Source organism: Suricata suricatta, chromosome 4, assembly GCF_006229205.1.
Source record: "Suricata suricatta isolate VVHF042 chromosome 4, meerkat_22Aug2017_6uvM2_HiC, whole genome shotgun sequence".
In the NCBI taxonomy this organism is placed as follows: Eukaryota; Metazoa; Chordata; class Mammalia; order Carnivora; family Herpestidae; genus Suricata; species Suricata suricatta.
This window is the reverse complement of record NC_043703.1, coordinates 145762663-145786677: the sequence shown is the minus strand read 5'-3', so window position 1 is coordinate 145786677 and position 24015 is coordinate 145762663. Positions and strand designations below refer to the sequence as shown.

At 39.9% G+C, this 24015-nt stretch overlaps 1 protein-coding gene across 15 annotated transcripts in view; it reads right to left on the bottom strand.

Moving 5' to 3' along the window:
• Positions 1-24015, bottom strand: part of DTNB (dystrobrevin beta) — a 219178-nt gene that overhangs the window by 163900 nt on the left and 31263 nt on the right. For all 15 annotated transcript variants that reach the window (XM_029938167.1, XM_029938175.1, XM_029938162.1 and 12 more), the window contains 2 exons: positions 22030-22243; positions 7358-7443 (listed from right to left, as the gene is read on the bottom strand). In XM_029938167.1, the coding sequence (XP_029794027.1) occupies positions 7358-7443; positions 22030-22243 (300 nt within the window). The remainder of the gene's footprint in view (positions 1-7357; positions 7444-22029; positions 22244-24015) is intronic.

Here is a 24015-nt window from a genome sequence, read left to right as displayed (position 1 = left end):
GGAAACCATCAAAACCCTAGAGGAGAAAGCAGGAACCAACCTCCACGACCTCAGCCACAGCAATTTCTTACTCAAAACATCTCCAAAGGCAAGGGAATCAAAAGCAAAAAAGAACTATGGGAACCTTCATCAAGATAAAAAGCTTCTGCACAGCAAAGGAACAATCAATAAAACTAATAGGCAACCAACAAAATGGGAAAAGATAGTTGCAAATGACATATTGGATAAAGGGCTAGTATCCAAAATCTACAAGGAACTCACCAAACTCCACACCCAAAAAACAAAACAATCCAGTGAAGAGATGGGCAGAGACATGAACTGACACTTCTCCAAAGAGGACATCCAGATGGCCTACAGGCACATGAAACAATGCTCAACATCACTCATCATCAGGGAAATACAAATCAAAACCACACTGAGATACCACCTCACGCCAGTCAGAGTGGCTAAAATGAACAAATTAGGAGACTACAGATGCTGGCAAAGATGCAGAGAAATGGGCACCCTCCTACACTGTTGGTGGGAATGTAAAATGGTACAGCTGCTCTGGAAAACAGTGTGGAGGTTAACAGTAGAACTGTTAACAAAAAATTAACAGTAGAACTCCCCTATGACTCAGCAATAGCACTGCCAGGAATTTACCGAAGGGATACAGGAGTGCTGATGCATAGGGGCACACGTACCCCAGTGTTCACGGCAGCACTTTCAACAATAGCCAAATCATGGAAAGAGCCTAAATGTCCATCAATGGACGAATGGATCAAGAAGATGTGGTTTATATATACAATGGAGTACTACATGGCAATGAGAAAGAATGAAATCTGGCCATTCGTAGGAACGGGGATGGAACTCGAGGGTGTTATACTAAGTGAAATAAGTCAGGCAGAGAAGGACAGATACCATATGTTTTCACTCATGTGTGGAACAGGAGAAACTTAACAGAGGACCATCGGTGTGGGGAAGGGGAAAAAAATAGTTAGGGAGAGGGAGGGAGGCAAACCATAAGAGATTCAAATACTGAGAACAAACTGAGGGTTGATGGGGATGGGGGAGAAGGAGAAATGGTGATGGGCATGGAGGAGGGCACTTGTTGGGATGAGCACTGGGTGTTCTATGGAAACCAACTTGACAATAAACTATCAAGAAGTTAAAAATAAAAATAAAAACAAAAAATCAAAAATTAAAAACATAAAAAATAAAAATTCTGTCTTTTGTGTAATGGCAAAATAATGCTACTATTCTACCATGATCACATATGTATCAACCTGACTTCTGGTGGTAATGACCCTGGTTTTACTCAGTGCATCTATCCACCCTTTTTCTTCCCATACAACCAATCGTGCACTTCGGCAAGATGATAGGGTTGTTTACGATAGAGTCAAGTCTATAAATGGAATGCCATTTTCTTTTGTGTTAGCTTTCCCTGGCAAATGACTCTCAATGTCTGTCCTCTTTCTACCAACTGAGTAATCTAACCCATAAAAACATGTATACTCATCTGTATATTTATAAATACCTGAATGTAACCAAATCCAAGGGACTATTTTATTCCCAGACTCATGAACAGGCCTAGAAGATTCATTAAGTCAGAGTGAGGCTGGAGGAGGAGTCAGAATGCCTCGGGCTGCTAGGGCAGACTCAGCCAGGAACTACCTCAGACAAACCTCTAGGGCTCCCTTTTGATAAAATATTGATTTAGGACTTATCTCTTACTTGCTTCCATTTCTAGAACATTTTGTTTATATGAGAAATGCAAATGTGGGCATCATTCATTCAGATTAAATCGTCATTTCCATCTAATGATGAGAAGGGAGGGTTAACAGAAACCAACCAGGGTAACTATGCAGTGACAGGCAGGGAAGAGACTATTTCAGAGGAGGCTAAATTTTGAACAAGTGAATCTGTTTAATTAGAACTGCAAAGGATGGCCCTTACAGTCTGTTAGTAAAATATCAAGGAAGCAAGCAATTGAAATGTCAGTGAGAACTGCCAGTTCTGGGCATAAATAGCGCCTCAGGCCATCTTTTCTCTGACTACTCAAAGTGTGGTGTATCAGAGATATGCAAAAACAAAAGTAATATGAGTTATTGTTACAAAAGCATTTAATGCTACAACAAAGAAAAATATCTGTTATCATTTTGGCATATTATTCCTTTTTCTATGTGCATAATAAATTTTTGTCTAAAACTATATTACATTTATGCATTTTTATCTGAAACACATTTTCAAGGACATTATACTCAATCATGTGAGTATCCCAGACTATAACTGAGTTCTGAGTTTGGGACACTAAAGCTGTTTCAAGTTTTCACATAGTATAAAAAATGTCATAAAAAATATACATAAAACTTGGGGCACGCTCTTAATTCCTCAAGATAAATTCAAGAAACAGACTGAGTCAATGGATGTGGATATTTTCACAGCCTCCCTGATACATTCCGTTAGGCTGTCCTTCAAAATCGTAGTGCCAGGTTTTTAAAGAATTTAAATATAAATTACCTGAATCATCTACTCCTATCTTTTTTTAAATGTTTTTTAAATTTATTTTAAGAGGGAAGGAAAGAAAGAGAAAGAGAGAAAGAGAGACATAGAAAGCATGAGTGGGGAAGGGGCAGAGAGAGAGGGAAAGAGAGAATCCAAGCAGGTTCTGCACTGTCACACAGAGCCCGACACAGGCTCACAAACCATGAGATCATGACCCGAGCTAATATCAAGGGTTGGACATTCAGCTGAGCCATCCAGGAGTCCCAAATCATCTGCTTCTAGCTTTTACGAAAGACAGATGAGGTCTCAATAAGACACTAAGTTTTCTAGAAAATAAACACCAAAATTAGACAAAGTAAATAAAATCACATGAAATAAATGACAAGTATGATTTCATAAATAATGGGTTTGACAGTCTGTAAACTTTGTTCTCTGAGTTATTTTTAGGGTTTCTGACATTAGTAAGTTTTGATCAGGCTTATAATTAAATCTGTATTTTTAAAAAAATTTTTTAATGTTTTTTATTTATTTTTGAGAGATAGAGACAGCTCAAGCAGGGGAGGGCCAGTGGGAGAGGGACATACAGAATCTGAAGCAGGCTCCAGGCTCCGGGTAGCTGTCAGCACAGAGCCTGACACGGAGCTCAAACCCACGAACCATGAGATCATGACCTGAGCCAAAGCCGGACGCCCAACCGACTGAGTCACCCAGGCGCCCCTAAATCTGTATTTTGATAATAAATCACTGGTATTTAGAGTCTGATCCTAGTTAACTATGAATCTAGGATACAGTCCCTAAGGCCATTACAGAGAACTATTTCTATAAATGGATGTTACCTGGGGACAGAAATGCTCTTAAGAGACATGAAAATCCAATCAAGAATTGTTTCAAGCTAAAAGTACGAATATCGGTTAAGTTGTTCAAAATGCTATCTTGAGGGGCACCTGGGTGGCTCAGTGGGTTAAGCGTCCAACGTCAGCTCAGCTCATGATCTCGCAGTTAGTTGGTTTGAGCCCCATGTCGGGCTCTGTGCTGACAGCTCAGAGCATGAAGCCTGCTTTGGATTCTGTGTCTCCCTCTCTCTCTGCCCTTCCTCGACTCATGCTCTGTATCTCTCTGTCTCAATAATAAGTAAACATAAAAAATTTAAAAAAAATAAATGCTATCTTGAAACTAAAATAAAAAATATATATCAAATTAAAAAAGGGGTAGAAATTATAGGAAAAAAAAAATAAAGTAAAAGGTAAAAAGCAGAAAGATCAAAATAAAAGGAAGAAAAGTAAAAACATAGGTGTATTCCATAAATTAGAAAACTGAATTTAAAAGGAACATTAACATGGCGTGCCTGGTGGCTCAGTTGGTTTAATGTCCGACTCTGAATTTTAGCTCAGATAATGTCCTCAAGGTGTGAGAGATCAAGCCACACATCAGGCTCTGCGCTGACAGCACAGAGACTGCTTGGGATTCTCCCTCTCTACCTCTCCCACCTCATACATGCACTCATGTGCATGCTCTCTCTCAAAATAAATAATAACATTTAAAATAAATAAAAGGATCATTAACAGAGAAAACGAATAAAAAATGCAGTAATGGGAGACAGATGGAGAAACTGAGAACAAAGTCAATGAAACAAGCAGATGGAAAGTGAATAGTCACATATCTTTGGATATTACAATACAGTGTGATAGCTCACTTTTGCCTAAGCTGTTATTCAGCCTTCTCAACGAAGCAGGACATAGCTGAGACTTGGAAAGCCAAGGAGAAAAGGAGTCCCACAGCAGACAAACTGCCATTCACACTACAAAAGCACCAGTATTTCTCTCATAATATAGGAGTCATCACTTACATTGATACCAGAAATAGAATGCTCAGAAGTTTATGTTTTCTCCATATTAAAAACACAGCAGAAGTGGGGCGCCTGGGTGGCTCAGTCATTTAAGTGTCTGACTTCTGCTCAGGTCATGATGCCACAGTTCATGAATTTGAGCCCCGCATTGGGCTCTGTGCTAACAGCTCAGAGCCTGGAGCCTGCTTCGGATTCTGTGTCTCCCTCTCCCTCTGCCCTTCCTCACTCATGCTCTGTTTCTGTCTCAAATATAAATAAACATTCAAAAAAATTTTTAAGTAAATCAGAAGCAATGAAAGATTTCTAGAGACTAGTACTCTGATAATCCCATCACATTTACCAGTGGTAAAAGGGACACACACAAACTACCACCACCACCACCACCAACAACAAAAAGCTTAAGAACTTGAGAAAGCAAAGTCGTCTGAAAACATCAGAAGAGACAAACAACCCAGAGCCTCACAATTAGCTCCAAATGCATCAGAAGGCGACATCCTTGAGTTATGAAAAATACGTAAATTATAACCAGAGAGTTCTGTTTAAAACAAGGACAGACCACATAAATGTAGTTTCCACTCTGAATGATTAAAATTAAGAAGTAGAGACAGGCTTCAATACCTGAAATGTTTTACTTATGTTAAACATCTCATTCTCAAGCCAAGATAACTACAGTACAATAAAAATAATGGAACAGAACTACCGATGGTAAAGAAACTATAATTTTGAACATGAAGATAAGGAAACTGTATTTTAGCCCAATCTGCATCACACAAACATGGTAATTAGTGACCTAGCGTGGCTGGTATCTCATCAATCCATATCTGATGTGCAATGATCTGGCATTGTGAACACAGTGACAAGTCACATTGGCCTGAGCATGTGTACTTTTGAGCCACTTGAATAATGATCACTTGTGTTCCTCTATGAAGTTTGAAAGCCACATTAAAAAAAAAATAATAAAATAACCCTGTCCTTACCTGGATCCCTTCCACACTTAACATAATATTAAAATTTGCAATTTTCACTAACAGTTACCACAGGGAATTGCAGTAATTTTAGGACTCAATCCACAATTTATATTTGGCAAAATTTGCCACTTTCCAGCTCTATGTAAACGTAGCCAATTTAATCATAGAAACTGGATGATTCCAGAGTTATCTACAATCTGCAGTTATATCATGAATTATCTATTTTTCAGCCACTTCCTCCAGTACTAATAAGAATAGCAATGTATGTTGTTTATCTGGTGTCATCATCATTAAAAAGAGATATAATTCCTGGGGCTCCTGGGTGGCTCAATCAGGTAAGCGTCCGACTCTTGATCTTGGCTCAGGTCATGATTTCATGGTTTGTGAGTTCCAGCCCCAAGCTGGGTTCCACGCTGACACCATAGAGCCTGCTTGGGATCCACTCTCTCCTTCCCTCTCTGCCCCTCCCCTGCTCATGTTCTCTCTCTCTCTCTCACTCAAAACATATAAATCAACTTTTAAAAAACAGAAAAGATAAAATTCCAGCTTTCTTTTTCTTTGTGTTTGAATGAAATATACTCTCATCCATTATTATAGTATCTTTTTCAGAAAAACACCATGCTGGAATTAAAAAATACTAAGAAATTTCAGCCCAAAATAGTAGTATCAAATTTGAGATGCCATGTGAAAAATACATAGGAGAGTATTTAATAAAACTAAAAGTTTTATGCTAAAATTTTGTTTTACATTACAGCCGATTCTGAAATGAAGATAAACCAGGCAACAGCTGACCAAACATACTACGTAAGACCTTTCTTTAGACTATTGACATCTACATCGCGCGAGCCGCCCAGCTTTCCAATTTTCAGTGCCATGTAAGAAAAAGCACAGAAGACAAAGGCACCTGTGAAGTCATCCTGCCCAAGAGCTTATGCTTAAATCTGACCAAGCCTTTATACAAAGCTTTTAATTAAAACAAAAACTGTAGGACACAGAGGAACATCATAGGGATGCAACCATGAGAAAGGCTACAGGACAGATGACCCAGTTTCTTCAACAACGCAATTCACAGGACCTCTCACTTCATGAAAACGCACAGCGTCAGTCCCACGCCCCTGGAAGCCGCCAGAGCCCCTTACGCGCAGGACCGCACTTGGCTCCCTGCGCTGTTCCTCCGTGCACCGGCCACTGCGGCTCTAGCGCGCGGAGCACAGCGAAGTAGCTTAGAGCAGGGCTACGAAGCTCTGCAGCCTGAGTTGAAATCCCAGCCTCGCCCCCCCAGTTAACATGTCTTTAAAATGGAGAAAATATCACTTTGCTGCTCAAAGAAATGTTGAGCATTAGTGAGAAAATACATGTGAAGCCCTCAGCACAATGTTGGCATATCTTGGGCAGTTAGTAACTACTGAATGAATAAGTGAAAACCATGAGCAGAAAAATTAAATTACTGTGAATATCACTTACTTTGATGTCATTTAATCTTATATTTGGGAACAGTAAAATGACAAAATGGCCAAAAGTAAGAAAAGACTTGGGAAAAATAACTAAAAAAAAAAATAGGCTATAAATTTCTAAATAACTGAACTTAACTCTAAGGACTAAGGAAAAGTTTAATCATATCAAATACCTTCTGACGAAGAATAAGCTTATTTTTTAAAGGGCTTATCTTGATCAAACCTGGTAAAAATAGTCAAATTTATTTTCTAACTAAAAGCAATCAGTATAATCATCTGCAAGCAAAATCTTTTAATAATATGGAAATCGTTTTTAAAAGACTTTTTTAAGGTCCACGTTCCTGTTCTGAATCTCTTCAGTTTTGTTACTTTGTTCTAAAAAAAAAAAAAAAACTGAACAAATTAATAAAACCGATTTGTCCCTCTCGACAGCAGGTGGCAGGACTGACACTCCGAGCTGCTACGAAGGGAACGAGGGGACGCTGTCATAAGAACACAAAGAGGTTCGTGGTAGCATCATCCAGAGTTCTGAAAACATTCATTTAAAACTGTTTAAAGGTCCTAATTTGAAAATAAAATCTTTCAAATAATATGAAAGTACTTACATCTCAATTTGTCCAGCATTTTTCCACCACACATGGTTGCTAACATAGCTTTAACTGAAAATACGGTCAACTTGCCTCGGCCCTCGCTGCAAAATAAATTATATGAGAAACAATTGCCGTCTGGAACCACAAAAGCATTAATCAAATTTATCACTAAATATCAAGCAACTAGTAAATTCACCCCTACCATTATATGCTACAATTATTACCCTAGATTTTTAGAAACCTTAAGAGTGTTAAGGCCTCGTGTATGTTAGGTAAAGAGTGCTAAAACTAACCTGAATTATTTGGAAAGGAGCTTTATAAACATTCAATAAAGAATTTTCTACTGGCTATGCAGACAGAGGACACATGGATGAACCAGAAGTACATTTTCTATCAATTTAGCCCGTTAAATCCACAATTGAGCTGAGGCACGCCCACCCACCCGGTTTGAATAATTCAGAGATGTGTCCCTTGCGGCACGCTCACAACGGTCTATTGGTGTGTGTAAGCCCACGGGGCGCACACTCCCACACAGCTTTTATAGCACCTTCTTCTTTGTTCTCACTGTGACAACCTCGAGGTACCATGTGTTTACTCTGCGAAGCTTGATCATATCTGTCTCAGATCTTCCCACACCACCACTGTGAGAAAACCTAAGGGGAAGGGATAGTAATACTAGTTCGTTTTTAGTAACTGGAGCTGAAATGTCGAACATACACGAATCATCTACCATAATGCTACAGACCTGCAGAGCCAGGACAGTATCAGCAAGCCCCTCGGACCCGACATGTCCACTGCTTCCGCCATTCAACTATTCCCTGGTCTCATAGCAGATGAAAACCTCACTAGCCAGTTTTTAAAGTCATCACATGTAAATTAACAATGGGTTTTTGTGTTCATTTTATAAAGCTTGTGCTTACAAAGTTTCATAGTAAGAGTAAAATACCTTTACAATGATGAGAACTATATGATCTTGTTTTGAAAAGCAAGTGTCACCCTATTTATCTTTACTAATGGCTCTAATAGAGCGCCTTTCCATTTCCTAAAACTTTCATACAGTAAGATCACGCCTGAAAAAAAAGCAAATGGTTTATAAGCCAGAAGGTTCTCAGTGAAAAGATCTCCAGGAAATACTAATGCTTGTTACAGTCTGATTTTCAACTATTACATTTCTTTAAGTTTATTCATAAGATAAAACCAGAATCCCTGTAATTAGCTAATTTTAGAACAGGGTTTTTATTTTTTTAAGTTTTTTAAATTTTATTTATTTTGAGAGAGAGAGAGAAAGAGAAAGAGAGAGAGAGAGAGAGAGAGAGAGAGAGAGAGAGAGAGCACAGGCGGAGGAGGGGCAGAGAGAGGGAGAGAGAGAATCCTAAGCAGGCTCCACACTGTCAGCACATGGAGCCCAATGCAGGACTCCATCTCAAAAACCATAAGATCATGACCTGAGCCAAAATCAAGAGTATGACACTCAACCAACTGAGCCACCAATGCATCCCTAGGATGGGGTTTTTTAAATAAACGTTATTCAGAAATACAGACACCACTCCACATCCTGTACGGCACCTGGTAATATAAGGAACATGTCCGTGTCAAATACTCACTGCACTGTGCAAACATGAGTAGCTACAAAGAACATCAACTACTGAAAGGAATGGATTTCTAAGGCCAATACAGAACTTTTACAGTGGACATTTGTTTTTGGTCACCAACCAACTAAACGCCGAGTCTACCTCGAAGCAAGCCTTCTGTTGTGATACAAGTACACATCCGACCACCCAAGTGTGAAGAGAGAAAAAAAGGAAACCTCACCTATTTGCTTTCCCATCTTTCCTCAAAACTAAGACGTGGCCACAAGCTCCGCCAGTAAGACTCCCTCTCTAGACCAAACAGAAAACCGACAGCTCGTAGGAGGAGGACCTCCAGAGGAGCCACGCACGGCCACGCTAGCAGGCACAGCAGACACAGACACGTGTGGCTGGCCCTCGGCCCGGCATCCATGGTATGCGGGGTACAAGCAATGGTATCCGTGCCCCAGAGAGGCAGAGGTGGCAGAGGTGTCTTTATGAGCCCAGTTTTGTGAGACAATTTTGAGATTTGTTCTTGGTGGTGTGGTCATTAAACCCACTTTCCCAGCCTCCTTGAAGCATCTGTGGGTCACACATACCCTTTCAATAAATTAGTCAGAGATGGTTTCTTTCTTTCTTTCTTTCTTTTTTGAGTTTATTGAGAGAGAGAGAGGAAGGGAGGGAGAACAACTGGGGGAGGGGCAGAGAGAGAGAAAGGACCTGAAGCAGGCTCCACACTGACAGCAGAGAGCACGATGCAGGGCCTGAACTTAAGAACCATGAGATCATGACCTGAGCTGAAGCCAGACACTCAGCGAACTGAAACACCCAGACGCGCCCAGAGATAGTTTCTATTGCGGACAACTAAGAGCTCCAATGGATGCAGTTTCTGTCCTGAAGTGAAGTGGCCCAGAAAGATGAAGCAACAAAAGAAAACATTCCTGCAGTCCGCGTGGGCCTGCCAGTGACCGGCGAGCAGGAATGAAGAGGCGGGCCCATGAACAGGGGGCAGAGCCTCACTGCACAGCTCATGACCTTCTTTAAGGTACACACGCTCAAACCGTTATTTGCAGATACAAATTTCATGACGTGAGAGTACCCAGGGGAAAGTAAAAACTAATCTTAGAAGAGATTTCCATTAAAATCAGGGTATCGATTACCTGTGGTAGACGGGAAGGGGAGACACAGAAAGGACCATGCAAAGGGCTTTCCAGGTGCTGACAGGCCTCGACCCTTCGGCCTCCACAGTACCAACACGGGACATCTGCATTACAGGGAATCATTACACTGCGCTTTGTTTTAGGTACCCTTCTGCAGGCATTTCCTAATTCTCAGTAAAAACTGCTTCAAACTGGGGCACCTGGGGGGCTCGTCAGCTAAGCGTCCGACTTCGGCTCAGGTCATGATCTCACGGTTTGTGAGTTCCAGCCCCACATCAGGCTCAGTTCAGAGCCTGGAGTCTGCTTTGGATTCTGTGTCTCCCTCTCTCTCTGGCCCTCTCCTGCTCACACTTTGTCTCTTTCTCTCAGAATAAATAAACATTAAAAAAAAAATTTTTTAAGAACTGCTTAAAACAAATGAATTCCGGGAAAGTGAGGGTTACCATTACTGGACAAGGCAATGGTTTAAGGCAGAAAATGAGGGAGAAATTTAGAGGTTAAAAGACACTTAAAATATATGAACTATATGCATAAAAGTTTCATAATGAAATGCATAAAATGTTAAAAATAGCAAGACCCAGGTCCTATCCTTAAATGCCTATTAATAAAAGACTAGTTATGCTATCATAAAAAAGTAAGAAATAATATGTGAAAGATTAAGAATTATATCCAGGATAGATTACTAAATTTAAAAAAGAAAGGCAAAGCATGGAACAAAATAATTGCTAGAATGCTATGTTCTAGAATAAACTGCTCTCATAGTTCATGGGTTTGAGCCCCACATCGGGCTCTGTGCTGACAGCTCAGAGCCTGGCACCTGCTTCTGATTCTGTGTGTCCCTCTCTCTCTGCCCCTCCCCTGCTCATGATCTATCTCTCTCTGTCTCTCAAAAATAAATAAATGTTAAAAAAAATTTTAAAGAATTCTACGTAGCATTCTGTGAAAAGATATTGAAAAAATAACAATGGATGCATCCAGGGTGGAAAGAAGGCAGACAAAGGAAAGCATGAAAGTATGGGCACTTTTCACTTTGTAAGTATTAAACATGCTTATATTAGAAAAGACATTTCTCACATCAATAATCTCAAGACACTAGAAAAAGAACAGCAAATTAAACCCAAAACAAGCAAAAGGAAAAAAAATATGCATAAGCAGGAATCAGTGAAATTAAAAAACAGAAAGAGAAAAATTAATAAAACCAAAAGCTGGTTCTCTGAATAAATCAATAATATTGGTAAATCTCTAAGAAAAAAAGAGATGTCTAACAGACATTACCAATATCAAGAACAAAAGAAGGTTTATCAACTACGGCTTCTATAGACATCATAGAAATAAGAAAATATTATAAAGACTTTGTGCCCATAAATTCAACACCTTGAATGAACTGGACAGACACAAACCACTCCTTAAAAAACACCAACTATTAAAGTTCAGACTGAAGAAACAGGTAACCTGAATAGGCCTGTATCCATCACAGAAACTATTCTCTATTTATTAGCTTTCCAGATAAGAAAGCTCCTCATGTAGATAGATATACTGGTGAATTCTAAACATTTAAAGAAGAAATAATCACATTTCTATGCTCTTTGAGGGAATACAAAGGAGAAAATGCTTCCCAATTCCTTTATGAGACCAAAACCAAATACCACAATAATCTATTACAACAAAAGAAAGTTTATCAGTATCCCTCATGAATGTAGACACAAAAATCCAGATGCCAAAACCCCACCCTGTTCTTGATATTTTTTTAAGGTTTCTCATGTTACTTTAATATACATCCTGAGCTGAAAACTACCAACACAGAACTTTGAAAGCAATACTAAGACATCAGCTTTTATTTTGCAGAGAATGATAAAATCAAAAGGCATAATGAAAGATTAAAGAGAATTAATCATACTCTGGTTGTATAGCTCTTTCTGGCCCCAAATCTCATGTTCTTCCTTCAAAGAGAAAAAAACGTATCTATTCCTGATGCAAAGGAGAAACTGGTGCCACTTACGCAAACAGGAGAGTGCGGTAAGGCCGGCATGAGGGCCAGAGAGCCAGGTCAGACTCGGCTGTCACTCAAGAAACATTTAAGGCACAGTCCCCATCAATAAATGCCACACGGCAGGCCTTAATGGGCACTATGACACCTTTACTTCTAAAAATTATTATAAGAGCACTTAACACATTGTCCTTCATCTTCAAAATGCTTTAGAAACACTTTATTTAAAACACTTCGCATCCCTTATTCAAATATTCTTTGACTCAGCTCTAATGCAGATATTAGTTCCAAATTCAGAAAGTCTTATATTCAAATACAGGATAACAACATCCTTCTCAATTGACCTAGGTCGGTATTTGTATCTTTTCCGCTCATTAAGGCTATTTTTTCATAAATTTTTTATGTTTATTTATTTATTATACCCCAGCTTGAGTGGGGTAGGGGCAGAGAGTGAGAGAGACACAGAATCCAAAGCAGGCTCCAGGCTGTGAGCGGTCAGCACAGAGCCTAATAGGGGGCACAAACCCATGAACCACAAGATCATGCCCTGAGCCAAAGTCGGACGCTTACCCAACTGAGCCACCCCTCCGCTCATTAAGATTACAACTGACCTCTGATCAGATGTATTAACAGAATGATGTGTGTGTCACCGCTCAGCTACATCAGTAATGTGTGGTCCCTTAACTCGTCATCTCTCAGATCTACTTTCCAACCACTTCCCTAATCACAACAGCCACCCAGCAGTATCCACACATAATCTCCCACCCACTGCACCACGAGTCTGCTCTCCTCGGTGCGTGCATGCTCCTTCAGGGCATGTTAATACATGTGTGCTTAACACCGCGTGCCTCACGGAGGGTGAGGGGATGTGCATGGACATGTCACTCTGTGAGTCAAGAGGATAAAGGAAACGTATAAGCAAGGTTGGGGGTGTGTTAAGTAAGGGAAAAGGAGAGATATCTGAGATTAAGGCTCATGAGGACCCGCAGACAGAGAGATTTGGAAATGATGCTTACTGAGCCGTTATGTTTAAGAATCTGTCTATAAATATATAATCGTGCATCCTGAAAATGGGGCAGTGGGTTCAGGTCTGAATTATGAACTAACCTTCCCCACTTACAATGCTTACAGCTTTAGGCTCACAGTTTCAACCACCAAAAGGTTTATTCACCTTTCAAAAGAAAATAGTGACATAAGCAAATTAAGAAATGGTGTATTGAAAGATACTTTAAATACTTACTAAAGATACTGACATAATTTCTAAGTATAATTTAGCATAAAGAAATAATCACTTAATAAAATTAGTGAAGTTGTGTTGTGAAGAATTCTCAGAATTCTTGCTAAAATCGTTATTTATATTTTTGTCTTCGAACAGAGAGAATCTTAGCTCCCTCCTCTCAACTGTTTGCTTTGTAAGCCAAACATCAGCATTTATTCCTTTGCTCTGAATGCTTTTCTTGGCACTGGGGTTCCCCCGTCTACTTTAAGCCTAACTAAAACTTCCTGTAGATGCCCCCAAACAAAGCAAAGGCAAAGTGGCACTGTTCCCACGTTCCCCAGTGTGGCATTGGCGCCCCTGCATTCTTCCCTACAATTAGAGGCAGCAGAGGGGAGCTGCAGCCACTCAGCAGCCCAACACCCTGTGATTACGTCCTTTATCTAATTGATTCTGTCTTCTTGGAAAAACTCATGCTCAATCCTTCCCAGCAGACATCTGAATTTAATCTGTACACACTAGTCAAGTTACATTTAAAACTCAAGAGTCAGCGGCCCCCGGCCATGGCCCCTACAACCCTCCGCAGCAGCTGCGCTCTCAGTCCTTTCAGGGTAAAATCCAAGTTCGTCCCAGAATCAATCCTCTTCGGACAGGATTCAGTTTTATCACAAAAAATGTGGCTCAACTTAAAATCTGGCCGATGGTAGCTGCAGAGCTGATCAGCAGGTCAATACTTAATAAGTGACAGTAAATATTAACCCCTACATAAAGACACTAAAATGAAAGGGCCCACAGGTAGCATTTGTTTGGGATGATGGGAGGGAGAAACTTGTGATTTTAACCCCACCCACAGTCTCTCCCCGGAGCACCCTCTCTCAGTAAGAAACGTCATGCTTGTCTTTCTCAGACTTCCCTGCATGATTCACTGCTACAGACCTACCATCTTACGGTCTGACAATAAACCATGCACATGACTTCTAAAAAGAGTTCTTATTATCCATACTGAGGAAACACCACGGTCAGCTCCGTGCCAAGCTGAGCAGACGGTGAGTCACCCTGAATAAACACGGCTCTGTTTTAACACGTGGGCACCTTCACAAGCCGCCGCCGCCCTCACCTGTGCCCTTTCGTGGGGCGTTCGCTCATTTCAGTTTAGCAAAGTCTCAAATTCTACTTATTTTTTTAAAATATTTAAACTAACCTAATCTGGATAGTGTCTATAGCTTTGCATTATCTAATAAGAACTTGCTCTTCAAATTAATACTTTTGAAAACAAGACTACAGGGGGCATTTTTTACTTAAGAAAACAAGCTGTTTCTACGTCTTTAACAAACAATTGTGGCTGCTGCCAACCATAAATTAGTACTTCTCACATAAAAACAGACTTCTACTTTACAAACACTGCTACTAGTCCAATTACCACATGCAGCTAAAAGAAGAGCATTTCTTTTTGATTTTCAAAAACTCCTATTTTTCCAATTAACCTTAATTTACAAAACTTCACAGTGAATGGATTATACAATAATCACCTGCAAATCAAGAACCATTTGGCAAATGTCAAATAGCTTAATCAAGTAAAATCAACGTAGAATGTTATTCAGTTTTATCACAATCAGAATACCTGCTAATTTTCATTTCAACCTTACAAATATTTATTAAGAATTTAGCGTTGGGTTTATGGAGCAATCAAAGAAGTAGAAGGTAGAGGAATCTCTGCTCTCAAGGGCTTTCAACCTTATTTGTACACTTACGAAGCAGTTCAGAGCACTGTATAATTTAAGGTTAAAATAATGATACAGACAAATACTAAAGGTCATCAAACGGATGAAAACGGAGTTGGCGATACAAAGGAAGCTACAGAGTATATGAACACGTGAGTGGGTGGGGCGGGGTGGGGGTACATGTGTCCGCACGCTTGGAGGGAGACAGAAGTATATCAGAAAAATTGAGAAGTGCTTCAAGTAGTTTACTTAGAGCTTGGTATGAACAGGGAATCAAGGACTATAGATACTATTAGAACTTAGGAGTATGAATCTCATTCAAAACCCACAGGGAGTTTTTGGAAGGTTCTTGAGGTGGGGAGTTACATGATAAAAACAGTGTCTTATTCAGATTAATTTGTAGGTACTGAATGGACTAGAGAAGTCTCTCTATTACTATCTCTCTCCTCACTTTCAGAGAGAAACAAAGTCAAGGAAAAAGTAACATACCCAGAAGAAGTCTGCCCTCTCTTGCCTTTTCTTTAAAAAACAAAAACAAAAAACAGGGGCACCTGGGTGGCTCAGTTGGTTAAGCGTCCAACTTTGGCTCAAATTATGATCTCACAGTTAATGGGTTCAAGCCCCACATCAGGCTCTCTGCTGTCAACATGCAGAGACTGCTTGGGATCCTCTGTCTCCCTCTCTCTCTCCTCCTCCCCTGCTCACACACTCTCTCTCGCAAAAATAAACAAACTTTTCAGGGGGCTCAGTCGGTTAACCAGTTAACCATGAGATTTCAGCTCAGGTCATGATCTAACAGTCTGTGGGTTTGAACCTTGTGTCAGGCTCTATGCTGACAGCTCAGAGCCTGAAGCCTGCTTAGGATTCTGTCTCTCTCTCTCTCTCTCTCTCTGCCCCTTCCCTGCTCATGCTCTGTCTCTTTCTCAAAAATAAATAAACATTTTAAAAGGATTTTAATAAACAACATTTTTAAACACACACAAAAACATATAAAAAGGAAACAGTAATATAAGGTCAAAATAATAAGCAAAAAAAATTTCTTTCTGAAATATTAGCTAATGGTCAAACCCTTTGCAGGTCTGCATATCCTGGAATCAAGAAGATTCTTTGAAAATTAACATGAATGCATGACTTCTCTTGAAAGAAAAGCTACAAAATGAAAAATAAGTGATGAAAGAGTAAGTGAACTTCAGGTTCACTCATTTCTGCTCCCTGAACAATCCTGTCACCAAGTACTCAGACCGTGGCTTGGTGACCCATTTCTGGTGACACCACACATCATGACACCCACACGGCAGGGTGGGGAGCACAGCACAGGCAGGTGGCTATCCTCCTCCTCATCCCCCAGAGCAGCGGTTTCTCTCCACTTCACACAAGGCTTCCCCTTAGGATTTCACCTTTTTAAAATATCCCAAATCCCTAGCTCATTCTCACCAACCCCTGGAAATTTCCTACAAGAATTATGCTCACATCCTTGCAAGAGCTAACTGTGCGCTACTGTAAGCCTCGAACTCTTCCCGCTCAGCCCTAGTCCTCTCCTACTCGCATCTGGGTATATTTTTCTCACCATCCTGAATCCACGTAACATCCAGCAGAGGTAATAGTATATACCGTAGGGGCAGCTGGGTGGCTGAGTCAGATGAGTGTCTGACTTCAGCTCAAGTCATGATCTCATGGTTCATGGGTTCGAGCCCCGCATCGGGCTCTGTGCTGACAGCTCAGAAGCTAGAGCCTGCTTCAGATTCTGTACCTCCCTCTCTCCCTAACCCTCCCCTGCTCACACTCTCTCTGTCTCTCAAAACTAAATAAAAAACATTAAAAAAGGTAAATACTGTATACATAAATACATCAAGTATTTGTGCCGCCCAGGATATTATGGTTTTGCTTAAAAATCACAAATGAGGGCGCCTGGGTGACTCAGTTGGTTAAGCAGCCAACTTCAGCTCAGGTCATGATCTCACGGTTCATGGGTTCGAGCCCCATGTCGGGTTCTGTGCTGACAGCTCAGAGCCTGGAGCCTGCTTCAGATTCTCTCTCTGGCCCTCCCTGACTCATGTTCTGTCTCTCTCTGTCTCAAAAATAAATAAACTCTAAAAAAAATTTTTTTTTAATCTCAAATGAGGAAGACTATAACCTAATATTATCTTTCTTCAGCAGCACCCATTCCATTATACACTAGCTGGGCATATTCAGAATTTAAGGAAGAGGTGCCTGGGTGGCTCAGTTGGTTAAGTGGCCAACTTTGGCTCAGGTCATGATCTCACAGTTTGTGAGTTCAAGCCCCACGTCAGGATCTGTGCTGACAGCTCAGAGCCTGGAGCCTGCTACAGATTCTGTGACTCCCTCTCTCTTTGCCCCTCCCCTGCTCAGTCTCAGTCTTTGTCTCTCAAAAAATAAATAAAATGATATAAAAAAAGAATTTAAGGAATTCAACTGCTTTACTTAGAATGAAATTGTTTTTGCTTTGTTTTTTAATATTGTTTTGTTTTTAGCATTCAGTATTAAGAGGAAACCATGGAAACTTTTAAATATATCCAAATTGTTACAGCAACATTTAAAAACAGTTCTTAGCCATATTTCCAAACTACACAGCCACTTTTTCTGTATTTATCCACCATAAATTAGATACATAAAATTCTTTCTACTAAAGAAATCTTTAGATTGTTCAATGTAACAAGAGTGTTTTATACTATTTCAGATGTGTAAACATACTAAAGAAAGATGAGCCTTTCATCAATATGTTCAATACTGATGTATTTTGAAGATTTTATCCAAATCTAGTTTCATCAGATAAATGATTTTTCATAAGTTTGTTCCATTTAAGGTGTAATTTCATTCCATTCCAAGCAGTAGTATTTCTTGTAGCAAAAACATGGGAAAAAATGGTACTGTAACATATCAGAATGTAGGCACTGTAATATTTACATAGACACTTGAGATTTACTTCAAAGAAGGCATGAAAAGAGGGAGGGCGAAGGCAAAGAGCCTGGGGACGCAGATGACTAAGATCGGGGATACACTGGTAATTACCGGAGCTGAGTGATAGCTTGAGTTTTGTGATAATAGTCTTGCTATGTTTGTAAATGTTTAAAATTTTTCATTAAAAACATCTGAAGAAAAAGATATCCTAAAAAAAGTAAGACGTCAGGCTACAAATGGAGAGAAGATATGTGCAACACATATCACCAAGAAAAACCTGTCATCGAGAGTCTATGAAGAGCCCCGATAATCAGGTACAAAAAGAAAAAATAACACACTAGAACAACAGGCAAAAGACACAAAGAGGCATTTCATAGAAGTAATATATTTACTTTTTTCATTAAGTTATATAAATATATATAAAAATTTTTTTATGTTTATTTTTGAGCAAGACAGAGCGCAAGTGGGGGAAGGTCAGAGTGAGAGGGAAACACAGAATCCAAAGCAGGCTCCAGGCTCTGAGCTGTCAGCACTGAATCTGATGTGGGGCTCAAACTCATGCAGGATCATGACGTGACCTGAAGTTACTGCTAACGTTCAGTTCCTGGGTTAGACAGTACGGCTCATGATGTTTATGATCCCTAGGAACGAATGAGGGTTTAAGAAAGCACGTGTAAAAAGGTCAGTTGGAAGCCATGGAAGCAGTGAGTGCAGGCAGAGGATGACGGTGGCAGGCCGGGTGGCAGCAGTGGGCTGGAGAGATGCACACAGGTCTGAGAGATTCAAGATGTAGAAATGACAGGCTTTGGTAATAGGCATGGAAATGGGGCTGAAGAAGAGGGAAGGGTGGACATGATTCTCAGATTGAGAGAAATCCTTCAGATTTAAGGAGTCGGGTGGAAGACGGGGCCATTTAACCAGAAAGGGGGCCCAAGTTCATGACGCACAGTGAGCAGTTTCGTGGTGGACACGTGACCTTCTCGCTCGTAGCTAGTCCACGCACCCCACACTGCGAGGAATCATGCAGTGAGGGGAAGAATTTAACCACCCTCTGCTCCAGAGACACAAATCCTGATCTGTTTGAACTAAAAAGCATCACACCTACACATGCATGGCCCAAATGCACATTTTGGAGGTAGCCTCAGACACTTGTGTTTGGTGCAGAAAGAAATCAGCTCTCGCCCGCTACCTAGACTTGACACAGGAACACGTAGTAGCTGACAGCAGGCAGTTTTTTAATGTAGCAAAAGGATGAAGCTGATACAAGAGGAGGGCAAACCACAAGAACTACCAAGAGAAGAATGGAAGCCAGAGCTCTGACGCAAGCAAGACCGAGGGCAGGCCTGCCCCTGGGCTCCCGGGTGACGCGGGCCTGGGCGCCTGCTGCCGCACGAGCTCATGTGAGGGGCTTCCTGCCGCTTGCAACTAAAGACACTGACCTAACACAGACGTTGGAGGTGGAGACGGAGATGGAGTCTGTAAATCACAAGCCTGAAATAATGAAATTGGCTCAACTGAAGAAGACTGAGGAAGATTTTCCCTCCCTCAGCATCGCCTGCTGTGCCTTCGGACCAGACCAGATGACTACCACCGACATGACCACACTAAGGACCCGATGAGGATAAAAATGAGGCTGTCCAAATGTTCTGGCTATTCTTCATAGCTTTTACTAATGTCCTACACACAGGTGCTGACAGGATTGTTCTCTATGTTTTTAGTTGTTAAATGTAAGGTATTTTAAATCCTCAGCATGAAAAAAAAATAATTCCTAATAAAATACACACCTTGAGGAAGAAAGTCTGGACCCTATTTGTTTCTTACTGTTGTTTTACAGCCTTATAATCTATTATAATAACCAGAAAACACCCTGGCCAAAAATTGACTGTAAATCTACAGGTAAGGGGATTTAAGAATAATCAAATAAGTGCTTCCTGAGAAGATTAATTAAAATAAAGAACTAGAGGAGTGCCAGGGTGGCTCAGTGGGTTAAGTGTCCAACTCTTGATCTCCACTCAGATCTTGATCTCAGGACTAGAAGTGCATGCCTCATATTAGGCTCCACGCTGGGGGTGAAGTCGACTTAAAAAAAATAGAGATCTAGATACTCTATATGTCAAAGGCACTCTCCAGCCTAAGTAATAAAGAGGCCAATCAATACAGAGACCAATATTTGAAATATTTCACAACAAAATGCTATGATTTTCAAAAATAAAATTCCAATAACCAGATCCTTTCATTTTTCCAGGATATGAAAGCCAATTTCAAATTACTAGAGAGTGAAATAAGATGTTATAATGTATACATATACATATGTATATGTATACACAGGTGTGCACACACACACACGCACGCACACAAGATTTCAAGGTTAGCAATGATGTATTTACTGATGCCTATGGCCAAAATGTTAAATAGGATATAATGTGAGAATTACCAAATTCACCACTGACATACTACAGTCCTGCCTCTTCTTAACTTACTCATCTTTTTTTGTTTTTCCCAGCTCTCTGTAGTGTGCCCTTCTCCTGATCTGTCTTCATATGATTTACTGTTTCTTACTATTTTCCATCGTCTCCCTCTGGATATGTCTAGCCATCTCCAAAGACGTCCCAGAACCCCTCTGCACCTGCTGCTCCTAAGTTGGGTGACTCTTTTGCTATCTCTTTGCTCTGCCGTCTTCCTTCCTTAGATAATATTTAACTTATCTGATATGGCTATAGAATCAAAGTTTATAATCTCTGCTTTACCATTTTTAAAAAGTAAGATGACTTTTATTTCTGACTTTATTTTTAAAAAATTGTTTCTTGAATTAATCTGTGTTGTGCAACCCTGAACTGATTTACTCACTGAGTTAGTGTCATGATAAATGCTGCTTATTCACCAAAGAAAATCCATTTTTATTAAGGTCTTTGGATCAAAAGAGTTATTCATTGGACAGTATAAAACTAACCACATGGATTCACTAACCTAAATTACTAAAAAATAGCATTCAAATTCTGGGACTTATATCTCATACGTACACTTGTTTTAAAAATTCAAATTTCCTAAAATAATTTTCTATAAATGAATAGAATACCTAATTTGATAACATCTTATAAAAATGTTACAAATTTAGTAAGTGCCTATGTTGTGACTTGACTTTCTTACCTGCAGGGTTTTATCATTAACTCATAGAATCTTCAATATTATAGAATATAATAAATAATAGCATTTTACAAATGTAAGAACTCAAAGTAGGTCTACAGAGAGAAAAAAGGAAGAAGAAAGAATTAACCCATTCAAACTGGATGGTCGACAGTATAGCAGAAATCAAAATTCTAAAGTCTTGGTTCCTGGAATAAACATCAACTTTTATGCTTCCCTCATTTTTATGATTTCTTTTCCGTTTTTTATAATACCAGCTTAATTCTCCATGAATACAAATATAGCAAATTATTTGTTTTTATTTGGAGTACATTTAAATAGTTTTCTTCTGGGGCACATGGGTGGCTCAGTCAGTTAAGCTTCCAACTTTGGCTCAGGTCATGATCTCATGGTTCGTGGGATCAAGCCCTGCATCGGGCTCTGTGCTGACAGCTCAGAGCCTGAATCCTGCTTTGGATTCTGTGTCTCCATCACTCTCTGCCCCTCCCTCACTCATGCTCTGTTTCTCTCTATCTCAAGAATAAACAAACATTAAAAATAAATAAATAAATAGTTTTCTTCGAGTGTTAAAAGGTGTATAATGTTTACACTGAAAAAATTTAAAATAGCATCCTAAACATAAAGAGAAGGAAACAGACTAGAGTCAAGGGGTGTTTACTGTTCCAGAGTAAAGAAAGGTTAATGTCAAAGTCAAATAAAAGGCCTCATAATCAAACTCACAACTCAGCTATACTTCTTTGGATAAAAAACAGCTATCCTAAGGTACCTAGAATTTTACCAAACACTATGTCTCAGTGTTGTGATTCTCCGTAATTCTGTGAAGTTTACTATGTGATAGTAAGTCACTTTGGCATATCACCAGTCTTTAGAAGGAGCGTGTATGGAATGACTTCCCTTTTAACTGTGATTCTCAGGTGACAACTCAGCAACATTCTGAGGTAGGATGACGAGGCAAACATGTAAGGTACTGGCCTGTCATATGCAGCAATCATGAAGTTGAGGAGGAGGCTGACGGACTGCTCCACGCTGATCTGGTGAGTTGAAGGCAGGCGCTTGGTCAGCTGGTAGTAGACCGACGAGATGACGGTTTCGAGGCGGGACACACTGATCTCAGCGGCGTGGTCCAGCGTATTAAGGCCATTGTCTCGGAAGGCTTCAATCATGTTCCAGATATCAACAAGATGGACTGAAACATGAGGAAAATAAACTGTCAACAATTTAAAAGTTTTATTTCATCAGAAAGATATCAGAACTTTTTGTATATTTATATCTACTAGAATAGTGAAGGGAGGCAGAATAGGACCCCAAAATATGCCCCTTTGGCATAAGGATTATTTTGAGCTAAAGACACTTGAAAAACAGCAGGTGCCAAGAAGGTCACACTCTTTTCCTCCTGAAAGCAGGAAATAAACTCCAAGTGAAAGATGCCTTCCCTATTCCAAAAGGAAAGAAACATACTTATCCCCATAAACAGTGAATTGAGTCCAAGGAAATCTGCATAGGGTTATACACACACACACACACACACACACACACATCCCTTATAACCCTTATCTTCCTGGAGTCTTCCTGTATATTTTAGCTACTTGCCACAACTGCTACTCCTTCCCCCCGGTGCCCCAGCATACGGGCCCCCTCGCTCCTTCAGGTCTTCTTCCTATGGGGGCTCCCAGGTACAGGTAAAACTCTGTGTGCTCTCCTGCCAATCTGTTTTATGTCAATTTAATTCCCAGGCCCAACCAGAGACCCTAAGAGGGTAAAGGTAAAGTTTTGCCTCCCCGACAATAGCGTCAAAAGTATATATTGGAAAATTTAACAGAAACTCAAAGAGACAAATTTCACAATCTTAGTGGGAGAAATTAACACATTTCCCTTATTAAGAGGTAGGAGAAACCTACATTTTGTATGTGTGGATGCAGACAATTAAACGTCACAGCTGACAAAGGAGGCATAATGGGCACTGTCTGAAACACTGCCCCTAGTGATTAGTGAATATGCCTTATGTTCAAGAGCACAAACCACAGTCCGAAAATTGACCTTACCCTGAGTCATAAAGCTAGTCTAGGCAAATTTCAAAGGACTCAAGTAATATCAACCACGTTTTCTGATCAAAATGAGATTAAGTCAGAAATCATAAAAGAAAAACACTTCAAATAAACCTTATGTTCAAAAATGAAGAAACACAATACTGGAGAATATCCCTAATCTGATTAAGGATATTTACAAAAAACTATAGTAAACACATTACTTAATAGTAAAAGGTTGAAAGTTTTTCCTCTGATATGTGAATGAGATAAGAAAGGCTCACCATCAAACGTAAATTGGTATGGCCATTGTGGAAAACAGTATGGAGGTTCCTCAAAAAATTAAAAATTACAATACTACATGATTCAGTAATCCCAATACTGGGTATTTGCCCAAAGAAAACAAAGACACTAATTCAAAAAGATCTATGCACCCCTATGTTTGCTGCATCATTATTTACATTACAATACATGGTAAGTGTCCATCAATAGATGAATAAATAAAAAGGATGTGGCACATGTGTAGAATGGAATATTACTCAGACTTGAAAAAGAATGGGATCGTACCACCTGCAACATGAACGGACCTAAAGGGTATGATGCTAAGTGAAATAAGTCAGACAGAGAAAGATAAATACCATATGATTTCCCTTATATGTGGAAGATAAAAAGCAAATGGACAACAAACAAACAAAAAACAGAACAGGCCTGTAAGTACAGAGAACAAACTGGTCCTTGCCAAAGGAAAGAGGGTGAGGGGACGGACAAAATGGGTGAAGAGGAGTGGGAGATAACGGCCTCTAGTCATGGAATGAGTAAGTCGTGGCAATAAGAAGTACAGCACAGGGAGTGTGGTCACTGTACTGCAATAGCATTGTATGGTGACAGATGGCAGCAACACTTGTGACAAGCATATCATAACACACACTTGTAG